General features: G+C 40.9%; 1 protein-coding gene across 3 annotated transcripts in view; it reads left to right on the top strand.

Moving 5' to 3' along the window:
- Nucleotides 1-24,023, top strand: part of SORCS3 (sortilin related VPS10 domain containing receptor 3) — a 278,287-nt gene that overhangs the window by 179,503 nt on the left and 74,761 nt on the right. For all 3 annotated transcript variants that reach the window (XM_021399905.1, XM_021399907.1, XM_021399906.1), the window contains exons 6-7: nt 12,424-12,488; nt 19,258-19,376. In XM_021399905.1, the coding sequence (XP_021255580.1) occupies nt 12,424-12,488; nt 19,258-19,376 (184 nt within the window). The remainder of the gene's footprint in view (nt 1-12,423; nt 12,489-19,257; nt 19,377-24,023) is intronic.

The following is a 24,023-nucleotide window of genomic DNA, read 5'->3' as shown; positions in this document are numbered from 1 at the left end:
ATACCAATATTTTAGGAACCTATGTAAATAGGGGTAAAATATTTGTCAAAAACAAACACCAACAAAAAGGATCCTCCTTAAGTGGCTGACTTTTTGCATGTCTTTTGAAGTGATTTTTAAATTTGAAATAAATTCTTATTTCAGTATATAAATGAGGTTTTAAAATTAAAGTAGAGAAATAGTGAAGTCTGCAACAAAGTGTCTGGATAGAGGGATCCTGCCTCACCTTCACACCTGTTTTTTGTGATGCAGAGCATGTATTGGTTCCTGTTATCCAAACTAGATGTTCAGGACACTCATTAAGTATTTCTTTATCACTGTGATTGTTAGCATACAAGAGTGACTAGCAAGGTTTGGGAAGCCTTTGAAAGTTTTGTATCTTGCTTTCTCTATTAACATATTTTCCCTCAAATTTAGTAGTATCCTATTTCTTTCACTATAATTGCTAAGTCTTCTTCCAGGGACCTTGTGACAGATTTCACGGAGAGCTAAGAGAGCCTAAAATCCTAAATGACTCTAAGAAAATGAAAATCCTTTGGTTTCTGTTTTTGGAAAATCCCACAGAACTGTTCTACAAAGACCCCATGAACCCTACCTGTTCTAATGACTTCAGCTTACAAAGGACATTTCATACAATTAGTCTCTTGCATTGTGAATTGTAGTTCTAAGCAGTGGCTGATACTTTGGAAGAACTTCTAAAGTATATACATTGCCTGTTTTTTTTATTTTTTTTTTAATTTTTTTTTTTTTTTTTTGTGATTCTTCACTCCTTGCTGCTTGCTTTCCTTGGAAAATAAACATTTGACTTTTGAATGAAATCTTGTGGATGCTATGCTGACAGGCTCCCTGGGCTCAGAGCTGTTCTAATAAGAAAGAAAGAAAGAAAGAGAAAAGCTTTCTGGCTACACGGAATGTGTGTAATCATGAAGGGAAATAATTTGAAATACTTTTAAACCCCATGAATTACATAATAAATGAACCAAAATAAGAACACCACTTGACAGCAGACTTAGAATTCTGTCTAGCACCTCTGGAATTCTGGCTCTGATAGAATGCAGCCGGAATGAGCTCTTTCAAAGGTGACGTAGCAATCTCTAGGAGAGATATTTTTTGAATAAGTTGCTTCTGAGAAAGATTTTTATTCTTAACCTCCATTTTCTTTAGAAAGATGGCACAAATTGGAGGAGGAGGTACTACCCTTTTCCACTAATGCAACTGTGGATGACTTACATAAATACTGTTTGGCTTTTAAAATTTCTGACTTGTTGTAATTTTAGTGTAATTTGTAATTTTTTTTTTTACTTTAATATAATGCATTTGGCAGTGTCTTTATTTTATAAGACTGGAAAAGGAAAGCCTGAAATATTTCTGTTCAGTGGTTTAAAATTTGCTGCCTACTACAAAACGTCGCACTTCGTTCTACAGTTCAGGCTTTCTGCCATCTAAAAGCCTTATGATTCGGTCTCTTATCTATCAGGTTTCTTTATGTCCCCAGGGTTCAGTCTCATCTCTTATTTCCCCATTGTAAATCTTGGATCCATCTGTAATCCCCCACTCTCTCATGACTGACTGACCAAGACTGGAGCAGACACTTTGCAAGAAAAGTCTAAGGAGGAATTGGTCCAATGCTTCTCCCAGTTCTCTGGACTGGATCCTAGTACCATGTCATTCCAGACAGGTGGAAGGATCTATTTCTTTCTCATGCAAGAGGATGCCAAATAAGACGCAATGAAAACCTCATGATCAGCATTGGAAGCCTAAATGCTGTGATGCAGACTTGTGTGGCATGCATGGGCTGACTTTGTTCTGCTTCTCCCTAATGCGTGTGAACTCAAACACAAATTAATTTCAGTCTGACAGTAACAGTCCCAGAATAATTCTGTGTGATACTTTGTAGGAAGCAATGATGAAAGCCAGCTCCTTCTAATTAATATATTGAATAATGCATCTCCCTGAGGCATATGGGGATCTCCCATACTGTCATGGCTTGGCAAAGCAAATTGAAAGCTAGGCTGCCAGACTGATGGTATTATCATATTTTGTGCTCTTTGGCTAGTGAGGAATATTCTCCTAATTTTTCATGTGCAATTTGGCTTAGGTTTTGGCCTTTGGCTCATACCACCACTGTTCTGAGAAGACTGGGAATGATCTTTTTACCTGCTTTGATTATGGACATAAATTTTCAGGCATTTAATTCAGCAGCAAAACATCTGCTGACAACAGAGAGCTGAGCAGCTTTCCTGGACATAGCCTCCCCACTGCCCCAGGCCTCATCCCAGATGTCCCACTTGGATTTCTAGAGACACGTTTTGGTGTGAGTTCTTACAGCTCCTGCCTCTTTGCAGCAGCTGGGGCTGGAAGCATTCTTGCATTGGAGAAGGATGCAATCTAATGGAGAACTTATTCTCAATAAGTGAATCACACTCATATGGGCCATTTTTGCTTAAAACTAGAATTTCAGTCATATCTCAAAGCTCCACCGGTAATTTTCTCAAAAAGAATCAGAAAAGACCCAGATAAATTTGACTTCATTTCCCTGAACTGACTTCAACCTCTCAACCTTTGGAAGTTTGCCTGCCATTAAGTTGAACAAAAACAGTTGTTTTATTTAACAGAAGGAGCTGAACCCATGCCGTGCAGAAAGAACAGTCTTATCGTGGCAAAACAGACAAGATGTTTCCGCATTCATTTAAATGTGAGTCATTTGTGTTGCTCAATAACATCCATTAAAGATAAGGAGGTCCCTCTTTATGCCTTCTGCCTGTTGGAAATTAACAAACCCTCTTAAAACGACAATTCATCAGCAGTTATATGAGGCAGAATTTGTTCTCGGCAAGAGAAGAAATTGAAACTCCCATCCTTACGTTCCTTGGCATTCCCCCGAGCCTCCTCTGTAGAATGAGATGAGTTTAATTTTGCTATTGTTCAGCATAACAAGCACAAAGCTACATCAGAACGTAAGAGCGGGAAGGAGTATCTTATTAGCTACGCCACGGGTTCTTTTAAATAATGTTGATTCAGTAACTTGTCTCTTGCTGATCATATATAGAATAAGGATGAGAAGGCAGTGAGTGAGGCTGTTTTACTTGCATACTTGTAGCAAGCTAATTGGAATAGAAGATAGCAGTGGTTATCGTAGCTCTGTAATTATCTTATGGATAACTGTCCTTCATTGGGCAGAAGGCAATAAAATCAGATTGTAGATACATCTTCATGTTTAGTGAAATATCAGAATTTCTGTGGCTGAGTTTCAGAGAAAGGTACTAACCTGTGACAACTGGAAAAGACTTGAGGAAATAATAAATAATACCAGCAGTCTTCAAAGCTGATTGCAGTAGGTCTGTGTTTTCTCCTGCAGGATGACATCTTGCTTTTTATTGGAAAAAAAATGAAGAAAACAAACCAGAAACCCTGCCAAGTCTTTGGTCAAAGAGTACGGAAAGATTCTTGGGTTTTGCTCTCAATATTTTTGGTTTTCAGGTTTTGATTGAAAATCATTGAGGAAAGGAGACATGTTCCATTATAATAATGATTTTAGGGACAATCTGTACTAGTGCCTCCCTAAAGCCATTTCTGGATCTGCTGTATTTTCTCCAGAATTCTTTTTCTTTCTACAAATCATTAGATTTGAACAATGCATTGACACTTTGGAATTTGGCCTGAAGCTAGAAAACAGCAGAGTATTACATTTCATTTGGCCTTGTACTTCTCTTTCCTCTTCTTGCTCATTTATAACAACAGATTAAGAACTTGACAAAGAGCAGCTCTTTGTTCACCTACAGCTTGGCCATCCATCTTCACTTCTTGTCATGTACGTAGCACATACTCCTGTTGTAGCACTCTGCCGTGAACTTTCTTACTTGAAAAGGGGAGAATGCTTTGAGGATGGTGGCACTTTTGAACTCTACTGTTCAGAAGAATTGGGAGTGCATTTTGTACTCAACCTGCCAGGATGTTGGACATCCATCCAACTTGAAGCAAAGGAACCCACAAAAGCTCCATGATTTCACAGATCTCTCCTACTACAGTGTCATTCTATCACTAATGGACAGACATGCAAGTAGCCTTGTTTTTTTTATTTTTCTTCTCTTCGTGCTGTATCTGAGGATGTCTGTGTTTTAAATGCAAACTTATCTTGTCACGAGATACTGGGTTGTCATGTTTGCTTTTACCCATCATAGACACAGAGGCACGCTGTTTCTATAGAAGGAGCCTGTCTTTGCAGATCTGATTGCTACCAGAATGCTTTTTGCTTCCTCCTTCTTTGTCTTGTCTTCCCCTGTTGTTGATGTTGGGACAAATGTGTATCTCACTCTCAGCAGCTAATTGAGTGTGATTTTTTTTGGGCAAGGAGACACATTGATGCAGTTACACTTGCTGGTGCTGAACAGAGTATTTTATTCTCCTCCTTTGTCGTTCTTCTCCTGTCCCGCCTCTCCCTCTTCTTCTCTACCTTTCCTGGCTGATTTGTAAAAGTCAAAGAATGAAATAAGCCATTTGTTCTCTTCAGGCTTGTGTTTGAAATACAGCACAACAATGGTCAGAAAAGGTTTGCTGTGCAAATCTGTTTTTTCACAATGCCTTTCTCCAAAATGCATAAACTGAACAGCAAATTTATTTCTGGAATGTTAGACGTTATCCCATGGTGATTCTTTGCAATATTCTGCAGCAGGGAATGTGAAGACTCATCTTTCCTTAATTAATACAATGTACAATGCCCATAGGCATATGGCGCTCATCAGCATATCTTATACATTCTGCCTGTGCCAAGTTTCATACTGGCATCCCCTCTTTGGACAATTTAAGTTTTATTTTTATTCATCTAATGCTGCATTCATTTATTAAATGATGCGCTCACACTAAAGCATTTCAGAAGCACTGTGTTCTGCCTTGGACTCTGTTAATAGCAGAATCACTGAGCCTTAGCATTTCAGGCATGTCATATTTGCAGTTAGAAAATGTTCATACAAATGAGGGGAATTAAAAACACAGTGAACTGAGAATCCTTATTCTGGTGTAAAACATTGCTTGAGCAGATTGCATTTAGGATACTTTTGATAGGAGACAAACTGAGAGCAATGAGTCTTCTAAGCGTTCCCTTCCATGGAGGGAAACAATAACTCCAGCAAAATCCTTGACTGCAGGACTGGCTGATGGTTTCATTGAACATATGTTTTGCTTTTCTAAATTGAACGTAAACATGGTTGATTCATGTTTCCTGAAAAACCAAAGCAATAATCTATAGCGATTCCCAATCTGCATGACTTTCAAAGGAAGATAGCCAAGCGCTGAGCAAACATTAATTAACTGGACTTCATAATGTAGTAGGCGCTAAACTCATTTTAAATCAAATGCAGGGAAAGAGCTGAAAGTCACTCAATAATGTCAGTGATCAGTCTGGGAACAGAAACAAAAACTCTGCTTGAGTTTCACAAATTTGTGCAAAGCACAGCTGGCTAGAAAATGTAATTCCCCTGATATATACCTTTTTTTCCAAAAAGCTGCAAACAACAACATCCCCCCTCACATAGATTTTGATCACTGAAATGGCTTTTGTACAAGATATTTTCTATATTTTCATTTTCCCCTTCCTATGCTATTTTCTGTGCTCTTTTCCCCTTCTCTATTCCAAACCAAAAAGGTTGTTGAGAAAGTAGACAAAGCTGAAAATGTGTCCTTTTTAATGCTTCAAAAATTGATTTTTATTCTTATTTCCTCAGAGGACTTGAAATCTAAAATACTGGGGGGTTCTGTGAGAAGTGTCCTGTCCTGCATGCAAAACAGAATCAAATTATCACATCCTTTTGTTGGAAAGTGTTTCAGACTTGTCCACCATTAATTTTGCAATCCTCTAATCGCAGGCAAATCCCCTCTCTACTTTCTGCAAATGCTTTTCTCAGAGCCTCGCTGTCTGTATTAGATGCGCATGGAGCAGGATGGATGGTATATTGTGTGCTGAAGCTTTGAGATCTTCAAGACGGTAACATCTTAAGTCAATGAGCAGCTGCTGCTTTACTTCCACCATATCTGCTTTTACATACCCTGGTTCAGGTGTATGCTGATGGGTCAGGGGCAGAGAAGCAGCAAGCTGCATGGGAGCAGCTTATTTAGTTTGTAAGTTAGCAGCAGGACTGTGACTACACCTGGGAGCACACTCGCTACGAGTGCTGCCTTGACATAGCTGACAGATCTGCTCCCCGCATGAGCCTCAGTCCCCAGGAGAAGTTATTTCTGGCACCGCTGGGAAATTAAGATGCCACCTCCAGCATATGTTCTGCCGGTGCTGCTGGAGCTTTCAAACCTTGACAGGGCTGCGAGTAAGGTTCTTCACCCTTCTGCCCACACACTTTTTCATGATTGTATCACAAACTTCAGTTATGTTTATTGGGATTCATAGTATAGGCAAGGTAAGAAATGCCAGGGGATTTGAAAGAGCTAAGACCTATTAGCTAGATGAGAATTAGAGAGGAATATTTGCACTTCCTTAGGTTTTGGTATTAGCATACAGAGTAAAGAAAAATGTGATCCAACAGTGGCTTTGTTCAGCTGATTAATATCCTTTAAAGTATTCTCAGGTTCAGTGACATTTCTTTCGAGTTTCTGTTAATTTCTATGAAATAAAGAGTCACCTTCTTTTATGCAATGAGAAGAGGGGCTGAAAAAAAAGTTTGTGCGCAGCAAAGCCTGCTGTCTTGTGTGGCTTCTCTACTGATATGCAAGGGGGTTGAGTTTAAATATCAGCCTGTCCCGCAGGCTCGGACCTCTTTCCTCTTGCTGCACTGTTATGTCCATGAAACTTGTAGCAACTTCTTAGTTTTAGGACCTGTAATCCATGATGAGTTGGCAGAAAACTGGTTTAGATGTCCAGCATGTAGTGGGGGTGGGATGCAGGCAGTCAGGTGCATGTATGCACATATGAACACACAAGCAGAGATTGTGAACACACAAGTTTTGTTTCCTTTGATAAACCAGGCAGACCATCTCCTCAAGATGAACTAGGACATTGGCTCTGCTGGAAAGAAATAAGCTGAGAAAAAACACTTGGCAATTCTTTTTTTGTCTTATCTAGCAAGCTTAGTCTCACAAAAATTAGTTTCGCTGATGCCCAGAACTGTAGCATCACAGAAATTAACATGGAAAAGATGTAGGAAGCTCCAAGGACCTGGATCAGATACTTTCGTACAGCATCTTCCTGCCAAGCTTTTTTTCTAAGCTTTATTTCAAATATGCTGTGCAAGGAGGTACTTTATCCATGACTCTTCAGAGCCTTTTCACATCCTATCACATCCAGCAGTGTCTCCCCTGTTCAGCCACAGAGAATAATGCCATATTTATGTGTTTAATAAATGCGTTCTTTCTTCAACTGTATGTATAGTTTCCCCAACTGTATTTGTTTATTTTATGTTGTCAGCCTGAGTGTATGTAGTTTTTGTGTGCACTGCCTGTTACTTGTGCATAGTCAGTACCTGTGGGATCTAGTCCTAGGCTTGACTCCAGTAGATAGTAGGGAAATACAGAGAATCCCCTTGGTCATCTGAAGGCAACCTCAGTTCTTGATGCTGAGGGAAATCTGATGTCACTTATTGATACCTCGGCAACACGATGGAGAAGGCAGTCAGTTGGCCCATGTTGAAAGGGCTTTTGTAATTCACCAATGGCACTAAATGTAAGAAGATCCACATCAGCTGAACAGGAATGGTCTGCATCCATTTCTGCTCCCACCTGCCCTTTTTGTTGCTTGGATGAGTTGGTCACATGCGCTGCTTGCCTGGCACCATCCACAAGTATTTATTCACTTCTGGAGCAGGGTACAATTAAAATTGCAACAGGCTAATAGGCAACATCCACTAATTTGACTGCAGTTGCCTAAAGCAAAAGGATGTGTTTTTCTTCCTTTACATATTATTACACAATGAATGTACTTTGTTCCTTCCTATTTCCAGTCCTAATGCACAACATCCTGCTAAGCAATCTCCATCTGTTTCCTCTGTCTCTGGATATGAGCAGTCACAGATGCCTTTCATCTGACATCCCAACCTCCAAAAAAGTCTCTCTGAGTTGTCATATTGAGGAAGTTTCAGTCCATTTTAAGTTTTGTTTTTGTTTTCAAAGCCAGAGTTGCTGAATGCTGTCTTGACTGGTCCAGAACAATGCATGCTCCTGTGCCACGTGCTCAGTCTAGCACTTTCCAGACCAAGTTTGAAAGCCTGAATGTTGTGACTTGTTTTTTGACCTTATTATAAATCCTTGACTCAATTGTTGCTGAGTTCTAGTGATAACTTCTTCCCACCCCCCATGTGAATGGGTCCAGGAGATAGAGAAGCAGAGTATCTCTTATTCTCTGTTGATGGTTTAGGGAGGTGGGATCAACAGCAGGTAGTCTAAATTGCTCTGCATTTTTGATCTAAGTAATGAGAGTAGTTAAATCTCAGTGCTGTTCTTCATCATTAATGCCTAATATCTGGAAAACAGGTAGGAAAATAGGGCTTGTTCCAGGTAGAGGCAATGGAGTTGGTAGTATCAGTGAGATGTTCAATAGGGCAGGGAATCCAGACTGAGAGTCTGTGTATTTCTTTTTTCTTTTCTTTGCATTTTTAATTTTGAACTACACAATGTCTTATAGGAATAGCTACTTACAATGCAAAGTACTGTGTTTTCCTTGCCCTTCTTGCTTGCTCTCCCTCCAGGTCAGAGATGAAATATTATCAGAACAGCATAATAAATGTGCATCCATGCACAATGCTTTCCCCTCAAGACAGAGATAAAGATCTTGTGAGGGTCCTGTCCGTCCTCTACCTTTCAAGAACAGAGAGTCTTCTCTTGAAACACAGGGAGTAAAGATCTTGTGAAAATGAAGAATTACTATGAAAGCAAAAAAAGAAAAGCAGCAGAAGATAGAGACCATGTAACCACTGCGTCCTTCCTAATGGAATTCAGAGGTAGTTTGAATTCTTAATTGGCCAATGATCCTGTGTCAGCTGCAACATTAGCTGCAGGCTCCCCATTTCAGAAACTGCCTTTGCAGCAGTCAGGGAACATGTCAGCAGGAAAAAATGACCTTTCCTGTCACTTCTGGCTGCATCCTCTTCTCTCAGCATTTTTTCATCTGAGTGGTGATAAATGAATAGAGATGGTGGAGGATGTTGATTTAGCATTGTTTGTTACAGTGCAAGTGCCCTTTTTTTTTTTCAGCCCAGGGCCATCCAGGGCAGCAGCACACATGGTGCATCTTGTGGAACTTGGTTTGGTTTGTGCACATCCAAAACAGAGCTGACCCTAGAGCCTGAGGTATGATCATATAGCAGGAAAAATGTTTTCAAGCTACGCTTAGGGTTTCTGATGGTTGTTAAATACTCCTTCCTTTGTAACTCTCTAAAATAGAGCTGTTTGTCAGTCAGAGAGCAATGAAACTTCCTTCCCAAGCAGTCAGCTCTGTGGGCTCCACTTAATCGTACAGAACACGCAAGGGAAAGTGTAAGTCACAGAATGCTGACATCCTCCTCATCGTACTTAAGTTGCTAAGTTGTTTTTGTGCAGTGCATCCTCCAAACGTCCTTCAAAGAGAGAAGGCATGAGAAAATGTATAGCTGCAAAGGTGTCTGTTTTTATCGTTGTATTGCTAGACCTGAGTGGTTGTTGCAGTGTGTTCACAAGACCAGCAGAGTTACCACGCAGGCTGGGGAATAGCTTTACAATCTGTGTGCTCGTTTGCAAGTGTGCTTCAGGACCTGCGTTCACATCTTGCTTTTTCCATTACATAACTTTTTTTGCATTCTTCATGTAAAGCTTCGCCAGTCAGAAAGGACTTGAGAATGTTTACTGAAAACACCCGTGTTCTGGAGGCAGACGCACTGCAAAGCACAGCCATCATCGTTGTGGGTGGGAGCAGACATGAAGAAACAGCACTGATTGTGGATTTGTTTTGCAGTCAGAGGCTGTGAATAGAAGAGAACTGCTTGGTTTGGGAGACAGAAGAACGACTGAAGCATTACTTTACAGGCTTGTTATCTACCTGTAGATAACAGGAGCTTGTTTTGCTTTTGGATCGCAGGAGATTGGTTTGTGAGCTTTTCCACTTGAAGTACGGTGTTCAGCGAGCAGACAAATACTGGGAGGTGCTGTATGCTGGTGTCTTTGTTGTTGTTCTGAAAAGAACCATTGGGCTTGTCAAAACTAATTAAGGAAAGAAGTAGATGGCATTGGGAAGGAAATTCAAGCTAGACTGACATACTTCAAGAGATTCCTGTCCTCCTCTGGTACTTCTGTAATGGGAATTTTAAGTGGAGGTGATCCACAGAGTCTGTATGTACAAACACAATGGTAATCAGAATTTTGGCTTTTATTCAGAAATGCTTAGGTTCCCCTAATTCCAATCACTTTTAAAATGGTTAGCATTATGGCAGGCCTCATACTGATGCTTTTTTCCTGGGCCAGAAGTGGGAGGAACCCAGAGGTGCCAAGGGGGAATGGTGACAGCTTGGCGTTGCTGACATGGCCAGTGGCTCCGTGTAAGAGGCTGGCATCTGGCTTCCAGAAAAACACTGGAGAGTGTCGTCACTAGAGTGACAACTGGATTTACTAGAAAGCCCGCTAGGAAGGGCTATTGGGTTGAGTCTTGATGTGCTCTCAACCTCTACCAAAAAGTGCTGAAATTACCAGTCCCTTTGATAAAGTTGTGATGCACCGATACATCAGTGAGCGTATACCTCCATCCCATTTGGTGTGTCATAAATGAGAGTCGTGATTTCTTAACAATTGAGATTATAATATTTATAGCTACATATGGGGAAAAGGCAGAAGAATTTTGCTATGGACTGGAAAGATGTGCTCTTTCTGTGCACTGGTAATGTATTTTGCTGTATCCTGTAATGTTTTCCATTGACATTTTAAGGAACGTCTTACCTGTCCTACTGCCATTTCTAACTGTGCCCAGATCTTTCAGAAGATTTGACCCCAACAATTACGTGGTCACAGGGACTCTGGACCTTTCTGACATTCTTACTGATAATGAACAGCACTTTCTTCCTTGTGGCGTCACCTTGAAACTGATGGAAGCGATTAAGGAACAGGCTATTTTTCTCTGGGAGTGGAATGATGAAAACCCCCCTGTGTGGCTTTGTTTTTGCTTTGTTGGTTTTTGCCACAGTTCAGTGTGCTGAGAGTGGGTTCGCTATTAATATGAAGCTCTGGTTAATGAGAAGAGCCACTTTCAGTTACCTCCACTCTGGGTCATAGTGTAGCTGCTTTGGAATTTGCAGCATTGGTTGATCTTAGCCGAATTCTGAGACATATGTATGCTTGTTCTTGTTTTAATTGCTTTGTTTTTTCAGCTCCACAAAAATTTATCAGAGCATCTGTATTTTGTATGTCCTTTTTTTTTTTTCTTTTTGAACTGTTTTAGCTGTTGATGCCCCAAGGATTAAGCAGCAAAAGATTGTGATGGAAGTGCTTCGGAGCATTAGGGAATTGTGAACGTTGGTTGGCTCAGAGGGAATCTATTATTTACAATCTACTGTATCAAATTCAGCTTCCACCAAATTAGAAACTGATTTTTGTCGTTGTCCCTTTTTAATCTAACCCCTTGGTTAACTTGGGAGAAGCAGCTCCATAAATCACGTGGACATCTATGGATTTTTTTTCCCCTGCCAGCCATTGCTAGGACTAAATGTTCATCTCCTGGTGATTCTTATCAGCCAGAACACTAAGAATAACATTTCTGTTCTGGGCTTGACTTTCCCTTTGCCAAGAAGAAAATTGTCTTTGTAGTGTGTCTTGCAAAATGTTTTTAGGGAGTAAAAGAAAAATGCACATGAAGATTTGACTTGAGGTGCTCAGCCCCTAAGGTTTAGAGAAACTCATGCCTTATTTCATGATTATCAGGGACTATGACATGGAGGGGATAATGAATAGTGTCTTGCAATTTCTTGTCTGAACTTCACATGTGTACCCCATTTGAAGGAGGAAACTGAGATAAACAGTAGCAAGATTGCCCAGCAAACAAGGGACAGAGCTCATCACACTATTCATCTAAGTAAAACCCCTTTTTAATTTGCTGTCTATAAGCTTTCGTCTGCTGTGTCCTCATCTTTCTTGCAGTATGAAAATAGAGCTCTCATTTTACTGAATCTTGTAGCAGCTAGCTTTGCCACCACAGGAATGGCAGCTGTAGTCTTGCCCCTGTAGGCAAGGGACAGGCAGGCTCATTTGCCAGCACCTGGGAAGGCAGGTTACGTTTAGCAGTTGGCCCCTGAGAGCAGGCTACATAGAAACAGAGGAGACTGCAAAGAGGGCAGAAGGCAGGGACCTACATGCCCGGTATCATAAAGTTGAACTAGTTTTGCTTGCCCTCGCTCTCTGTCCATCTGATTGCAGCCTTTTAGCTCTCCTCTTGACTTCTTTTCTTTTTTTCTTTCTCCCTCCCAGGTCTGTGATGGGTTTGGATAAAGAACCAGACCTTGTACACATGGAAGCCCGGACAGCTGATGGACGTGAGTGCCTGCAGCCAATGTTGAAAAATTGTACTTTGAGTCAAGAATGGAGTGGGAATTGAAATTCACTTTGCTCATTTTGTGTTTCCATTTACATTTTAATTGATAGGAAAAACGTGTATCATGGGGTTTGATGTGAGGCATATTCTTATCCTTCAAACCTAGGGGGAATTCAGAGGCTGCAGGGTGTGTGTCTGTGGAGAGCCCGGGTGGAAGCACAATCTGTTGGGCTAAAGAGCAGTTTGTGCTGTTCACTATTTAGCTGTTTTCAGTATCGCATTTTTAGGTGATACACGTATGAATCATGAAGAGTTGTGCTGCCCGTGCTGTGCAGTACAGCCTCCATGTGTTTCCAGAGGTGTTCACAGCAGCTCGGTTTTACCAAGGAGTCTGAGAAATTGCTTACAGCCAGACTTCTCTGGCTAGGATGTCCCTATGCTGCAGGTACCCTGTGCCTCATTTTGAAAAGACTTCTTAGTTTTGCGTAGGATGTATGAATAGGTCCTCTGTATTGGAAACAAGCCTGGAAGAGTTGCCTGTATCTGAGGTAATACACAGGAAAACAAAACAAAAAAATCTTAACCCCTCATTGAAGTGTGCTGTAGATTCCTGTGGAACTAACCTCCAGCAAAGACAATGTGTGTTAAAGTTGAATTTTTCCACCACTTTTTACAGCGTTTTAGGCATTTCATGCAGGAATTTTAGCATGGTAATGCATCTCCTGTAGCAGAGCCAGTGTTATTCCAGCTCAATGCTATCCAGCTATGGGATGCGTCCCTTTTATGCCACAGGGACAGCATAGAAAGCAGCACAGGACTGAGGTTGTAGAAGATTTCTAGGGGGAAGAGGGTTTCATTTTTGTTGGTTGCAAACTTTCTGTTTCAGATGAGTGCTGCATAGGCCAGATGCTGTGTGAACAAGCTCCTGTCTGTCAGGGTGACTTCTCTGAGGCTGTGGATCTTCCAAAATCATTCATGGGCCTCCTACTGCTATTTAGTGATAGCAGCTGAATAAATAACCAGGCAATAAAGCTTAGGGGTGACAGCTGTTTGTTGAGTATGGGAAAAGAGCAAAACAAGCTTGCAGGTGGGTGGGCAAGGTAGGGAGGCTTCTTCAGTGCTTTTGCTGCTACATATGCTGTTGTAGAGATGCTAGGAGAAGTGGTAAAAAGCAAGTGAAAAAGTAAGCAAGTAAGTAAACAAAATGCTGATGAGGTCTGTTTTCAAACTAAGTTTAAACTTGCTCAGCCAGCTGAGCAATACTGGATGCGTCAAGGCTGTAGATGCTTCATTTGAAAGATGCTTCCCCAGTTCCCAGGCAGCTCTCTTCCTTCGGGTCTTGTTTGCATGGGGTGTGCTGTTTGTTCTTGTTTTAATGTATAAATTCAGCATTTTGAAATTGGAAGTTGATGGCATTGAGGGTTTCCCTGAAAGTCAGACTTGAATAGTAGTGTCAGCACAATAGGCCCATAGCAAGGCATTGTCCCATTAGGAGGAACCCAGTGGGCTGTGCTGGCCCCGCTGGTGTGTCCCGCTGGGGAACAGCACTGAAAAGGTTCCTCTCCCAGCCAAGCATAGCACAAAAGAACTATGTTGCTCTAATTTGAGTTTTTAAGGCTTAAAACAATATTAGCTTGTGTTAGAAAACACCGACTGCCTCAGAGCTATGGGCTCACCTGGTGTGAAATGGTGCAGCTCTGTGTGCTTAGGAACCGCAGGCTGAGCTTTTCTCCTGGCTGGCTCCGTAACAAAAATGGTACTTCATGCTCTCCGTGAAGTGGCTGAGGCACTTACACCTGCTGGAAAATGGGTCCCTGTAATGATCTCCTCTTGATCAAAAAGTTTGTGACTAAAGTTTTCCTCGGTGGCTGGCAGAAGGAAGAGGAGGTTTTATTAATTCCTCTCAGGTCAGTCTGTGTCTCAGTCACTTATCTGACGCATTAAGAGACATAGATTTGATTATTCCCATTGCTCAGCTCAAACTGGGAACTAGAATTCCTGTCTGTATTGTCCCTGACAATTTTAAAAGTATACAGTTCTTCTAGAGGTGGCGTTTGTCTTTTGCTCTTTGTTATTTTTCCCTTTTTTTCCTTTTAGTGTGTGATATTTAGGATTAGAATCCTGAACATGACTTTTTTTTCCCTTCTCTAACAGTAGTTACTCGTGGAATTCAAGCCCTGATCTAATATTGATTCAGACACTGGAGCTGAGAATACACAGGTGGTGGGACATGGTAGAATATCATTCATCCATGAATGAGTCAGGGCTATCATTGAACTCATGGGGCTAGAAGATAGAAGTCCTGTCCTGTTTTTGTTTTTCCATAGGCGCAGCTTTGCTCCTTGGGTTTTGTCTGTCTGGTCATTAGGAATGTTAACATCTTCAAAAATTATGTTCCCCAGTATCCTTGTCCCACTAAATATTTGCAGGATGCTGTGAGTTCCAGTGCCTGGCTGATCTCAAGCTGTTTCTATCTTTTGCAGCAGATAAATTTTTCACTTTTTTTTTTTTTTTTTGACATCTTGACAGAGCTATTGTTGCTGAATAATAATCTAGGCCTGCATTTCTGAAGAGTAAGTACAAGTAGGGGCCTTGGGTACTGCTACTTTGGTCCGGGTTTAATAGAGGAAAGACAGGGCTGAAAGCAAGAGATCTATTACAGATACAGGGACACAGTCTCCCACCGGTGCTCCTCAGATAGATCAGTTAAACTTCTGATGTTCACTTTGATAATTTCCCTGCTCACAGGTATGATGCAATAAACAATATTTCGATTAAAGGGAAAAGAGTAAATTTGGACAAAAAGGAAAGAAGGAAAAAAAAAACCAGACCCTTGAAAGACGAAGAAGGCAATGGTAACTAATTCCTAAGGAGTAATTTCCAGTCCTCTTTACATTTCTGCATCCTGTTTTCTAGCCATTTTTTTCTCCTTTCCATGGTAAGCTTCCCTGTCAGTTTAATTTTAATCTGAGCCAATCTGCCAGGACAACTTGTTTCCCTCAGCTGCCCTTCTCCCCACTGGCCTTGCTGGCTAGCCATGCCTGCTCCAGTTGGCTTGTTAATGCTGCCTGGAGGAGCAGGCCCTGCGAAGAGCCTGTGCTGCTCTGTGTCACCACAAGTCACAGTTACGTGCTGCACAGATCTACCCTTACAAGCCTTCAGCATGGTGCCAAGTTTGACTTTTCCAGTCTCTCCTTTATGGGCTCACATCCTCGGGTGTCACCCACAAGGGAGTGGGAACCTGCTTCACCCCTAGAGTTGCCCAGTTGTGGCTGATGGGAAAAGAAGGGACTTCGTAGCTGTCTTAACTTGCACATTTCACTGCAAATTTCAAGAATTTGCTTCAGTTTTATCACTTCTAAAAACAGTATAAACACACACTGAATTCTTAAGATGGGAGACCATGTTAATTAGCAGTGGGGAAGTGTTTTGAGCTCCTCAACTGGAAAATGGATATGTCTCTGAAAAAGCCATTCCCTAATCTGGAGTGTGATAAGTTTGTGGGAAGGGTTGTGCAGAGGTGTGGATGCTGGGATTGGAGCCGCAGGAAAACCTCCAGGCTGCTCGATGCCTACATTGCCTCATTCACAGATGGGCTGAGAAAGTAACTGGATGTTGGGTTATGAGCACAAGAAGTTGTTGAGGCCAGCTAGGAAATTTCAACTCTTTTTGCAGTGAAAAGGAAGAAGGGCGGAAAAAGTCTCTAATTCTGTTGTTGTCTGGAACATTATACAAACTGGAAATGATCCTTGAATGAAAGATAATTTTTTTTATAAGACATACATCTTCCTGGGAAAGGCTAGCAAGACTTTACAAGGTTAGTACCTAGCTTGGGCACGTGCCATACTTTTTCCTTGTGGCTCTGCAAAACAGGGATGAAAAATGAGCTCCCTTCAGAGAAGAGGGATATAACAGCTTTGATGGTAGGATGTTCCTTTATTTATTTGATGTTTATGTTGTTTGGCCCAATCCTATCTACACAGATAAAGGTATGCTCTGTAAATAAGAGCCTAGCCCTTAAGGTATCTTACCCTTCCAGCAGCTTGGATAGGGACTTGGGGTTGTTTCTTGCTTTTGGTAGTACTCAAATGTGAACTGAGTGCTGGGCAGGTAATGCAGGTGCAATTCACTGTTTCATTACAGAAAAATCTGAGAGATCCTGGGAACTCAAAAGTTAGAAGGAAGATGCTGATTATTTTAGAAAATAGCTGCGCAGGGTCTTCTGAAATTACTGCTTAGGAATTTGGCTCCTCAGCTTCAGTTCACTTGAAGAAAACCAGCCTTCCTGGCCTTGAAATTTTTGCCTTTGCATTTTCTGAGAGTTTGGCTATATCCTAATCTGAACTGTTGGTTTGGGTTTTTCTCTAGCTTGATCCTCTGGCCTTGCAAAATGTCCACTTGGAAGTTCATTATGCTGGATGACTTTTTTTTTTCTTGCCCAGAAGTTACTATTTGTTATACTCCATCATATTTTTACCTGATTTTTAAGGTACTTTAAAAGGAATCACTTTTCATTTTCTGTGAGACAACAGGAAGAAACTCAAAATTGAACTTAGTTTTGAACCCAAAGGCAGACAGGTTTTAGGACAATTTTTTGTGCTCTTGTTTTATTTTGCAGGTTTTGTGTTGTAAAATATATGAAAATAAGTAAACAAGAGACTAAGCAGAAAATGAGTAGGGCACGACTCCCCTTCTCCACCACCAGCTTTCCATGAATATTAATCTGGTGCCATTCTTTGAGTGTATTTGATTGCTGGTGTAGCACACTCAAAATGACACATTTCTCAGTAGGCAGGAAGCTAGTTGTCATGTCAACACTTGTGGTTTATTTGCATTTATTTGTGACAGGTTTTTATTCCTCCTCCCATTCTGTCACTCAGCAGCAGCAAATTATCCCTGTTTTTGGAGGGATAAGAATATCCAGGCGACTGTGTGGGAGAACATACTGGAGGGAATGAGCTTCTAAAAATATAGCTCCTGACCTTTCCTCCTTGTTCTGACTAATTTTAGTGCTACCTCAAAGAACAAATCAGGGCTGCTGAGCTCTTTGGGTTGAATGGAGATATGGGGGACCCTCTTGTTTTCTGAGAAGTTGCTTCAGTGTCTTAGATTCCACATGCAGGACATAAACAGCAACTCCAGACCAGGTCTGTACGCAGCAGTTGATGTAAAGCCTGAATTTATCCCATCTGAGAATCTGACTTCTCTACTGCTGCTGGAATTCTGTGTTGGAAGAAAGCACAACTCCTCTGATACTCCAGTTATTTGGCACTGTCTCTAGGTAGGTACGTTCTAGCATATACCATATGCATTAATTACCCCTAGATAGTCTGAGCTAGAACTGGCAACTGTTGCTGCTACTTCAGCATCATCAGTGGGACTACCTTTTGTTGCAGCACCAGATGTATGCAACTGCTCTGAATTGGCTGCGTTGTCTTTATTAACCTGGAATTCCCAGTGCCTCTACCAGGTTTACAGCCTTGAGTCATGGACCTTCAGGCCGTGGAGCTAGGCATTGACCTTCATTAAATTAAAGTTTAATGGCTGTTTGTGGCATTTTTTAGAGTCAATACCTTTGACTTGCTTTGTTTTTGCTTTGCATTCCTAGAGTCAGTAGGTGGGACTTGGCAATGGAAGGCAAAACTGCCAAACTTTGAGAATTTTGTTTTTGAACCTGAGATGGCAGTTAGCAGTGTCGGAGAATCTCAGTTGTGCCCCCCGCTGCTTTGCAGTTAAACACATTTTGCTGTTTCTAAAGGCACAGACAAAGGACAGTAACAAGTTTTATGGGATGGAGAATCCTGTGAGTAGCTGTGCTAGGCTACTCCCCTTTTGAAGTTCTCTTTTATCTTTTTGGGCTCTGTTCAGTGAGATCCTTGCTAATAGGTGCAGTCATGGGAACTAAAAGCGCTGCACCAATTTCACCTCAGCCATTATAAGCTGGGTTTTCTTCCTAGATGGTATGTTCTCACCCTTTGTAGAAAAGTCAACAAGTGCTTGAAGCTAAGAAGTCTGTTAAAGTGCTGCAGTGTAAAAGACATGATCCTTTTATCACTGCAGCCATCATTTTAGTTGTATTTTCTTTTTCTTCCTAATTTGCACTTCTCAGAAGAGCAGCTGAAAGGCAGAGATGGCATATTTAGATTACATACATCCAAAGACACAGTGCTGTGCTGTGATTGTTCTGTTTCACAAGTTCTTTTCTTAACTTGAGTGAAACAATGCTTAATCCCCTATAACCCCTGCCAAATTGTTGGAGGTGAGCCTGTCTCTGCTTAACGCACTGAGTGTCTGGCTATATATCTTCCTTCTTATTCAGGCCCCGTTCTTGTAGCACCTTGACTGCCTTATGTCTTTTTTCCTTCATGCTCTTCTCCCAGTCTTATTCCTTCTCTCAAGCAAAGCCAAGGACTGATAGGGTATCCCATTACCGTGAGGGGCTTCCCGTTCCCTCTTCAGACAGAAGCATTCATCAGTTTTCTACTGCATTTATTATTTGTATCCTCCATTTATGGTTTGAACTCTACTTGCCTGAGGAATTTCTGCACAATGAGGAGGGGAACAGGGGGTATGGAAGTGTGATAAATTCCTGATTCCAGTGAACAGTTATGGTTTTAAAAGATGTAAGCAGATCTTATGCTAATGTTTAGGGAGCTGGAGATGAGATTGAGACTTCCCATCAGACACTTTCTTCTGAACTGCTGATGACATTTTCAGACGATGGGCCCCTATATGGCCATTTCTCATGTGTACATATTCTCCCATTGCAGACACCCACTATTTGACCTGTCGGATCCAGGAGTGCTCAGAGACCAAAAGGAGTGGGCCATTTTCACGCTCCATTGACATCAACTCCCTTGTTGTTCAGGATGAATATATCTTCATCCAGGTACGTTGACTTGATAAGAACATGACATGAATTCAGCCAGCACAAGTTATTTGTTCTGTGCATGAGAGGAGGCATATTTTTAGGACAAGTGCATGTGATCACACAAATCACAAGAGCAGGGAGTGAGTGTATGCCTGCCTGCTGTAGATTGGCTATGCATTCTGAAGCAAAACAATTGATGTCTCTGTTACTCATTTGTCTCATGTTGAATCTGATATATTTTGAAAGTTCACTCATCAATAATCATGAGGGTCCATGTGTGTCACAGAAACTCTAACTTGCTATTGTGTGTCTACTTGGAAAATGCAAATAAGCTATTGATGAACTGAAAAGAACAGAGAAGAGCAAAGGAGAGGAGTGAGTGATCATTTTAACAAATGGAAAGGTTTATGCTAATTTGACAGACAAATAATGCTAATGGATTGAACAAAGATTTGCAGTGGGAGGTAAACAGCAGAGAGATTGGAAAAAGATGTTACAGGGCACCTTCAAAGTAGACGATGGCTGTAAATTTGTCAGCCAGTTGATGATGGTTTTGTAGATGAGGAGAAATTGACAGAACTTAAATGAGGAAACTACCTGTTTTTGAGACTTTCTGAGAAAATGTGGACTGAATGGAATATGGCCATCTCTTCCTATTTCTTTCCTATGTAGTTGTGAGAATGAATCATACGATATGAAGGAGTAATTCCTGAAGATGTGCCAAATGTGAAGACAGTACTCTATGTTGCAGTAATTCCAGGATATAGAAAACTCAGGGGACAGGGATTACATGCATGCTGATGGTAACCAGCTGTCCCCCTTGCTGAACGGGGAGAATGAAATGAGACGAAGCTTTGAGCCAGGTGGTAAAGAAAAGATACATACTTCCTTTTTGACTAAGACTGGCTTAAGCTAAGCTCCTGTTTCTCTTTCTTGAAGGGACATTTTTCTTTAATGCATCCAAATTGGAAGTTCTGCTCCATTTATTGTGAAATTGTAAGTTTAGTGGGAAGGCTGATAAATTCTGTGGTGGGATTAGGTGGAGGATTGCATCCATATGACCTGGGAAGACTGGAATGTGGAAACTGCATGCATATGGATAGCGCAGGCAGTCTCCTCCTCATGTGCAGAGTGAGCTGTCCTGAAGAAGACTGATTGCTGTTAGAATATACTGGGAATATGGCTGTTGCAAGTTAGCGAGTCACAATTTCACTAGAGGCAACATCTTTCCAACTGATATACTTTCCAATTGGCCGTACTCACCAAGGAGTATTTTTGAGGGATTGCTTTTATCTGGTATTTTATACCTGTGGCTGAGGGCATTGTGTAGCATCCAGTTCTTTATGGTAAGCACCAGGTCTCACAGGTGTTTCTCATTCCATAGTTCTCACCTGTGTTAAAAGAAGGCTGCTCTGTTTAGAAGCTTAAGCTCACAGTAAGGATATCTGCCTGGTGTGCGCATGCCTCTGCCTCAAGTTAGCAAGGAAGGAAACAGTCCTCCAGGCTCATGCTAATAGCTGCCAATTGCTTCAAGTTTGAAAAATAAATAAGTGTGTTTGTATACAAACATGCATGTGTATATGTATGTGATACTTCAAGTGCCTTGAATATCTTTAGCACTGTTTTATTCCAGCATAATGGATGTTCAAAGTGAAAATCACATACCGGCACTTCTTAAAAATTTTGAAAGCACAAACTGAATATTTCTGCAGGTTTGGGGAAAAGACTTTCCCTTTCACAGGTTTTCTGTTACTTTTGCTTCCTTTTTTGCATCCCACTTGTGTGATTTCCAGCCATCCTCCAGCCTGGTGTTACTGGCTGCAGAAATAAGTCCTTGGAGTACTCAAGTAACACATGGGCACTTTGGGTTTGCTGCACACACCTTGCTGAGCTGAGGGTGTGTTAAATCCACCGTGTTCAGCACGTGGTCGATGGGCTATGCAGTGTTTGCCTGGTACATATGTAGGAGTACTGATGTGTCTGGGATGTATTAGTTTCACAAGCCATGTGAGATTGCTGCCTATTATGGGATGTGTTAGATTTGCTGTGCACAATATCTCACGCGTATCATTCTGTCTGGATAATCTTGGACAGGAATATGAGAGCCAGCTCTTCTGAATTTCAAATATTAGACAGAGATGAATAAATAAATATCAAATTAAATGTTAAGAACCTGGTGAGGCTTAATAGCTGCATAAATGATAGGTGTATGAGTTTCAATCTGTCTGTGCTGGAACAAATCAGAAGTAATGTTGTAAAGTAGAGAGTAGAACATTTCTTGTTATGTTCATCGTGAAAGCATTAGGTTTTCAGTCTAAACTGGTAGTCTATGTTCCCCTGAAGTGAATGGACAGATCAAAACCATCAGAAGCAATTCATTTTCTCCCAGAGACCTACTGCAGGATGTAAAAGATCTCTCTCTGAATGTGCTTTTCTCATCAACTTTAGAAGATGCCTAATTATAGCTTAGAGAAGACCCTAACTTGACAACAGCTAAAATTAGGACAGGTGAATCCCAGCTTTTCAAATCATTTTAGATTATCTGTATGCAGTTATTCACTAGTGCATATCCCTTCTAATCAAATTGATGAGCAAGCCTGTAGGTCCCTGGGTATTGTTAACCTGTATAACTTTGCACTCAAAGCAGATGTAATATTACGGTGCATAATGTGCAGGGGATGGAAGAATATGGGAAATGTTATAGTGTCCTTAAAAGTAAACGATTCCTGTATGTGAAGTGTTGTTGTGCAGCACTTCTAAAAGGATCGTCCAGAATCACAATGCAAAGAAAGAAAATGAGAAGAGTCCTATGCTTGAAAGAAACTTGCTTTTAAAGAGAGGCTGAAAAGACTTGGGCTTGGTTACTAGGCAAATAACATAGGTAAATAACATAGTACATGATGAGAAACGTAAAAAGTAATGAAGGAGGAGGAAAGAAATAGCTATGAGGAGAGAGTAGGAAAAACTCTTTATGAATAGAACAGTTAACAATTACTCTGAACTTATTGATTGACTTTCTATTGGATTGATCAATAGTTGTTGAAGGATGCCTAGCACAGCTCTAAGATTGGGTAATTCTGTATAAGTTGATCCATTAAGAGAAAATTGTGCCCTCTGTTATGTGTTGAGATTTCATTCTGTTCATAGGATTGCTCTGGTGCAGCCAGGAGCCACTATCAGCTCCTTTTCTTCATAGCTAGTACTTAAAATTCATAGAGCTTGCAATGTGAATTGTGTAGTTGTGAGAAAACCTTGGAATATGATATTAAGTGTGAATTTATTTACTGTACCAAAAAGGAGCTAATTTTATGAAAGTATGGGAAATATTAGCTGCAACTTTGCCATTAAGGTCAACGTCAGTGATGCTCAATTATATAGCTGTGTGATAGTGGAGCCAATAATTTCTCTGTGGCTGTGCCACACCTTTCTTTATAAGTGTCTTTGTATAGTTGCTGCAGAATTTTTATCACTTCCTAAACTCAGGTACAGAGATAACCTGAAAACTTGTCTGTAAGAGTTGACTTCCTGACTATTACCTGAACTGCTATGGTTCTTCTCATGTGCACAGCTTATGTTACAAGACTCAGGGGTCAGGGATTGGATTTTGTTTTATGTATGTATCTAGTTTATTGATGGTTTGTAGAATTTCTACAGTAAAAATACATCAGTATTGTTCTGGGGAAACAATTTTTCAGCCAAGTCACGTATCAGGGTGTGTAAAAGAATTGTTCAAGTTGCGGAAAAGAAACTAGAATGCAATATGCTTTAATGAAAATGGGGATTATTTTGCAGAAAATTGTATTTTGAGTGAGAAGGAAAAACTTATTTTTCTGTAAGTACGAAAGTAATGTCAGTGTTGTAGCTCTTTAGAGTAGCTATGAAAAAGAAGAGCAGAAACGTTCTGTGTAAGTTTCCTTGCCGACAAATGAAAAAGTTCCACTGAAAATGCAAGAAAGCATGAGCAAATGTTTTCACTTATTGCAGGGAGTGAAAATATCTGTGATGAAAAAGTCTTAGTATAGTGTTGCTTATCTGTGACGGTCTGAGAACTAATGGAGGTATTAAAAAATGGCATTGCAATTGCTAGGGATCAACTTTGCTGTAAAAACCCCATTTTTCAGAAAGCAACATTAATGTGGGCAGACCTACGGCTGGCAGAGGGAGCTAATTATTGCCAAGTCATTCCTGATTACGTAAGGGTAACGTGTAGTTACCTCAAGCATGATAACTCAGTGGTTCCACTGGGTGCCTGGATTCCTGCGCTGGACAGGTCTGACTACCAGTGGGGTCTGTGGACACTCCCCAGCTCAGTGCAGACCTAGCTAAGGAGTGGATTTTCCCACAGATCCCTAGGTGTCAGGTGAGGGACAGTAATAAAGATGAAACTCTCCAGGATGTGTAGTATGAAGGTTACTGGTTACTGCTGTTACAGTGCTGGTGGCCTAAGGATACGAGTGAGATGAAGTTTACAGAGATAGGCGGTATTTTTTTATGAGGTCAGAATTGATGGAGGTAGAAAATGCACAGATAAGCTTTTGGGCGTACTCATGAGATCCTAAGGGACTTGAGGAAGGATTTGGTATGTGAAAAATATCTCCCCCAACTCCCACCCCTCAGCTATAGATGTAAGTCTCATAAAACATGTTTCTTCTCCCTCTTAATCTT

Source organism: Numida meleagris, chromosome 5 (assembly GCF_002078875.1).
Source record: "Numida meleagris isolate 19003 breed g44 Domestic line chromosome 5, NumMel1.0, whole genome shotgun sequence".
NCBI classification, from domain to species: Eukaryota; Metazoa; Chordata; class Aves; order Galliformes; family Numididae; genus Numida; species Numida meleagris.
Note: the sequence above shows the minus strand (reverse complement) of the source record. Positions and strands in the feature narration are given on the sequence as shown.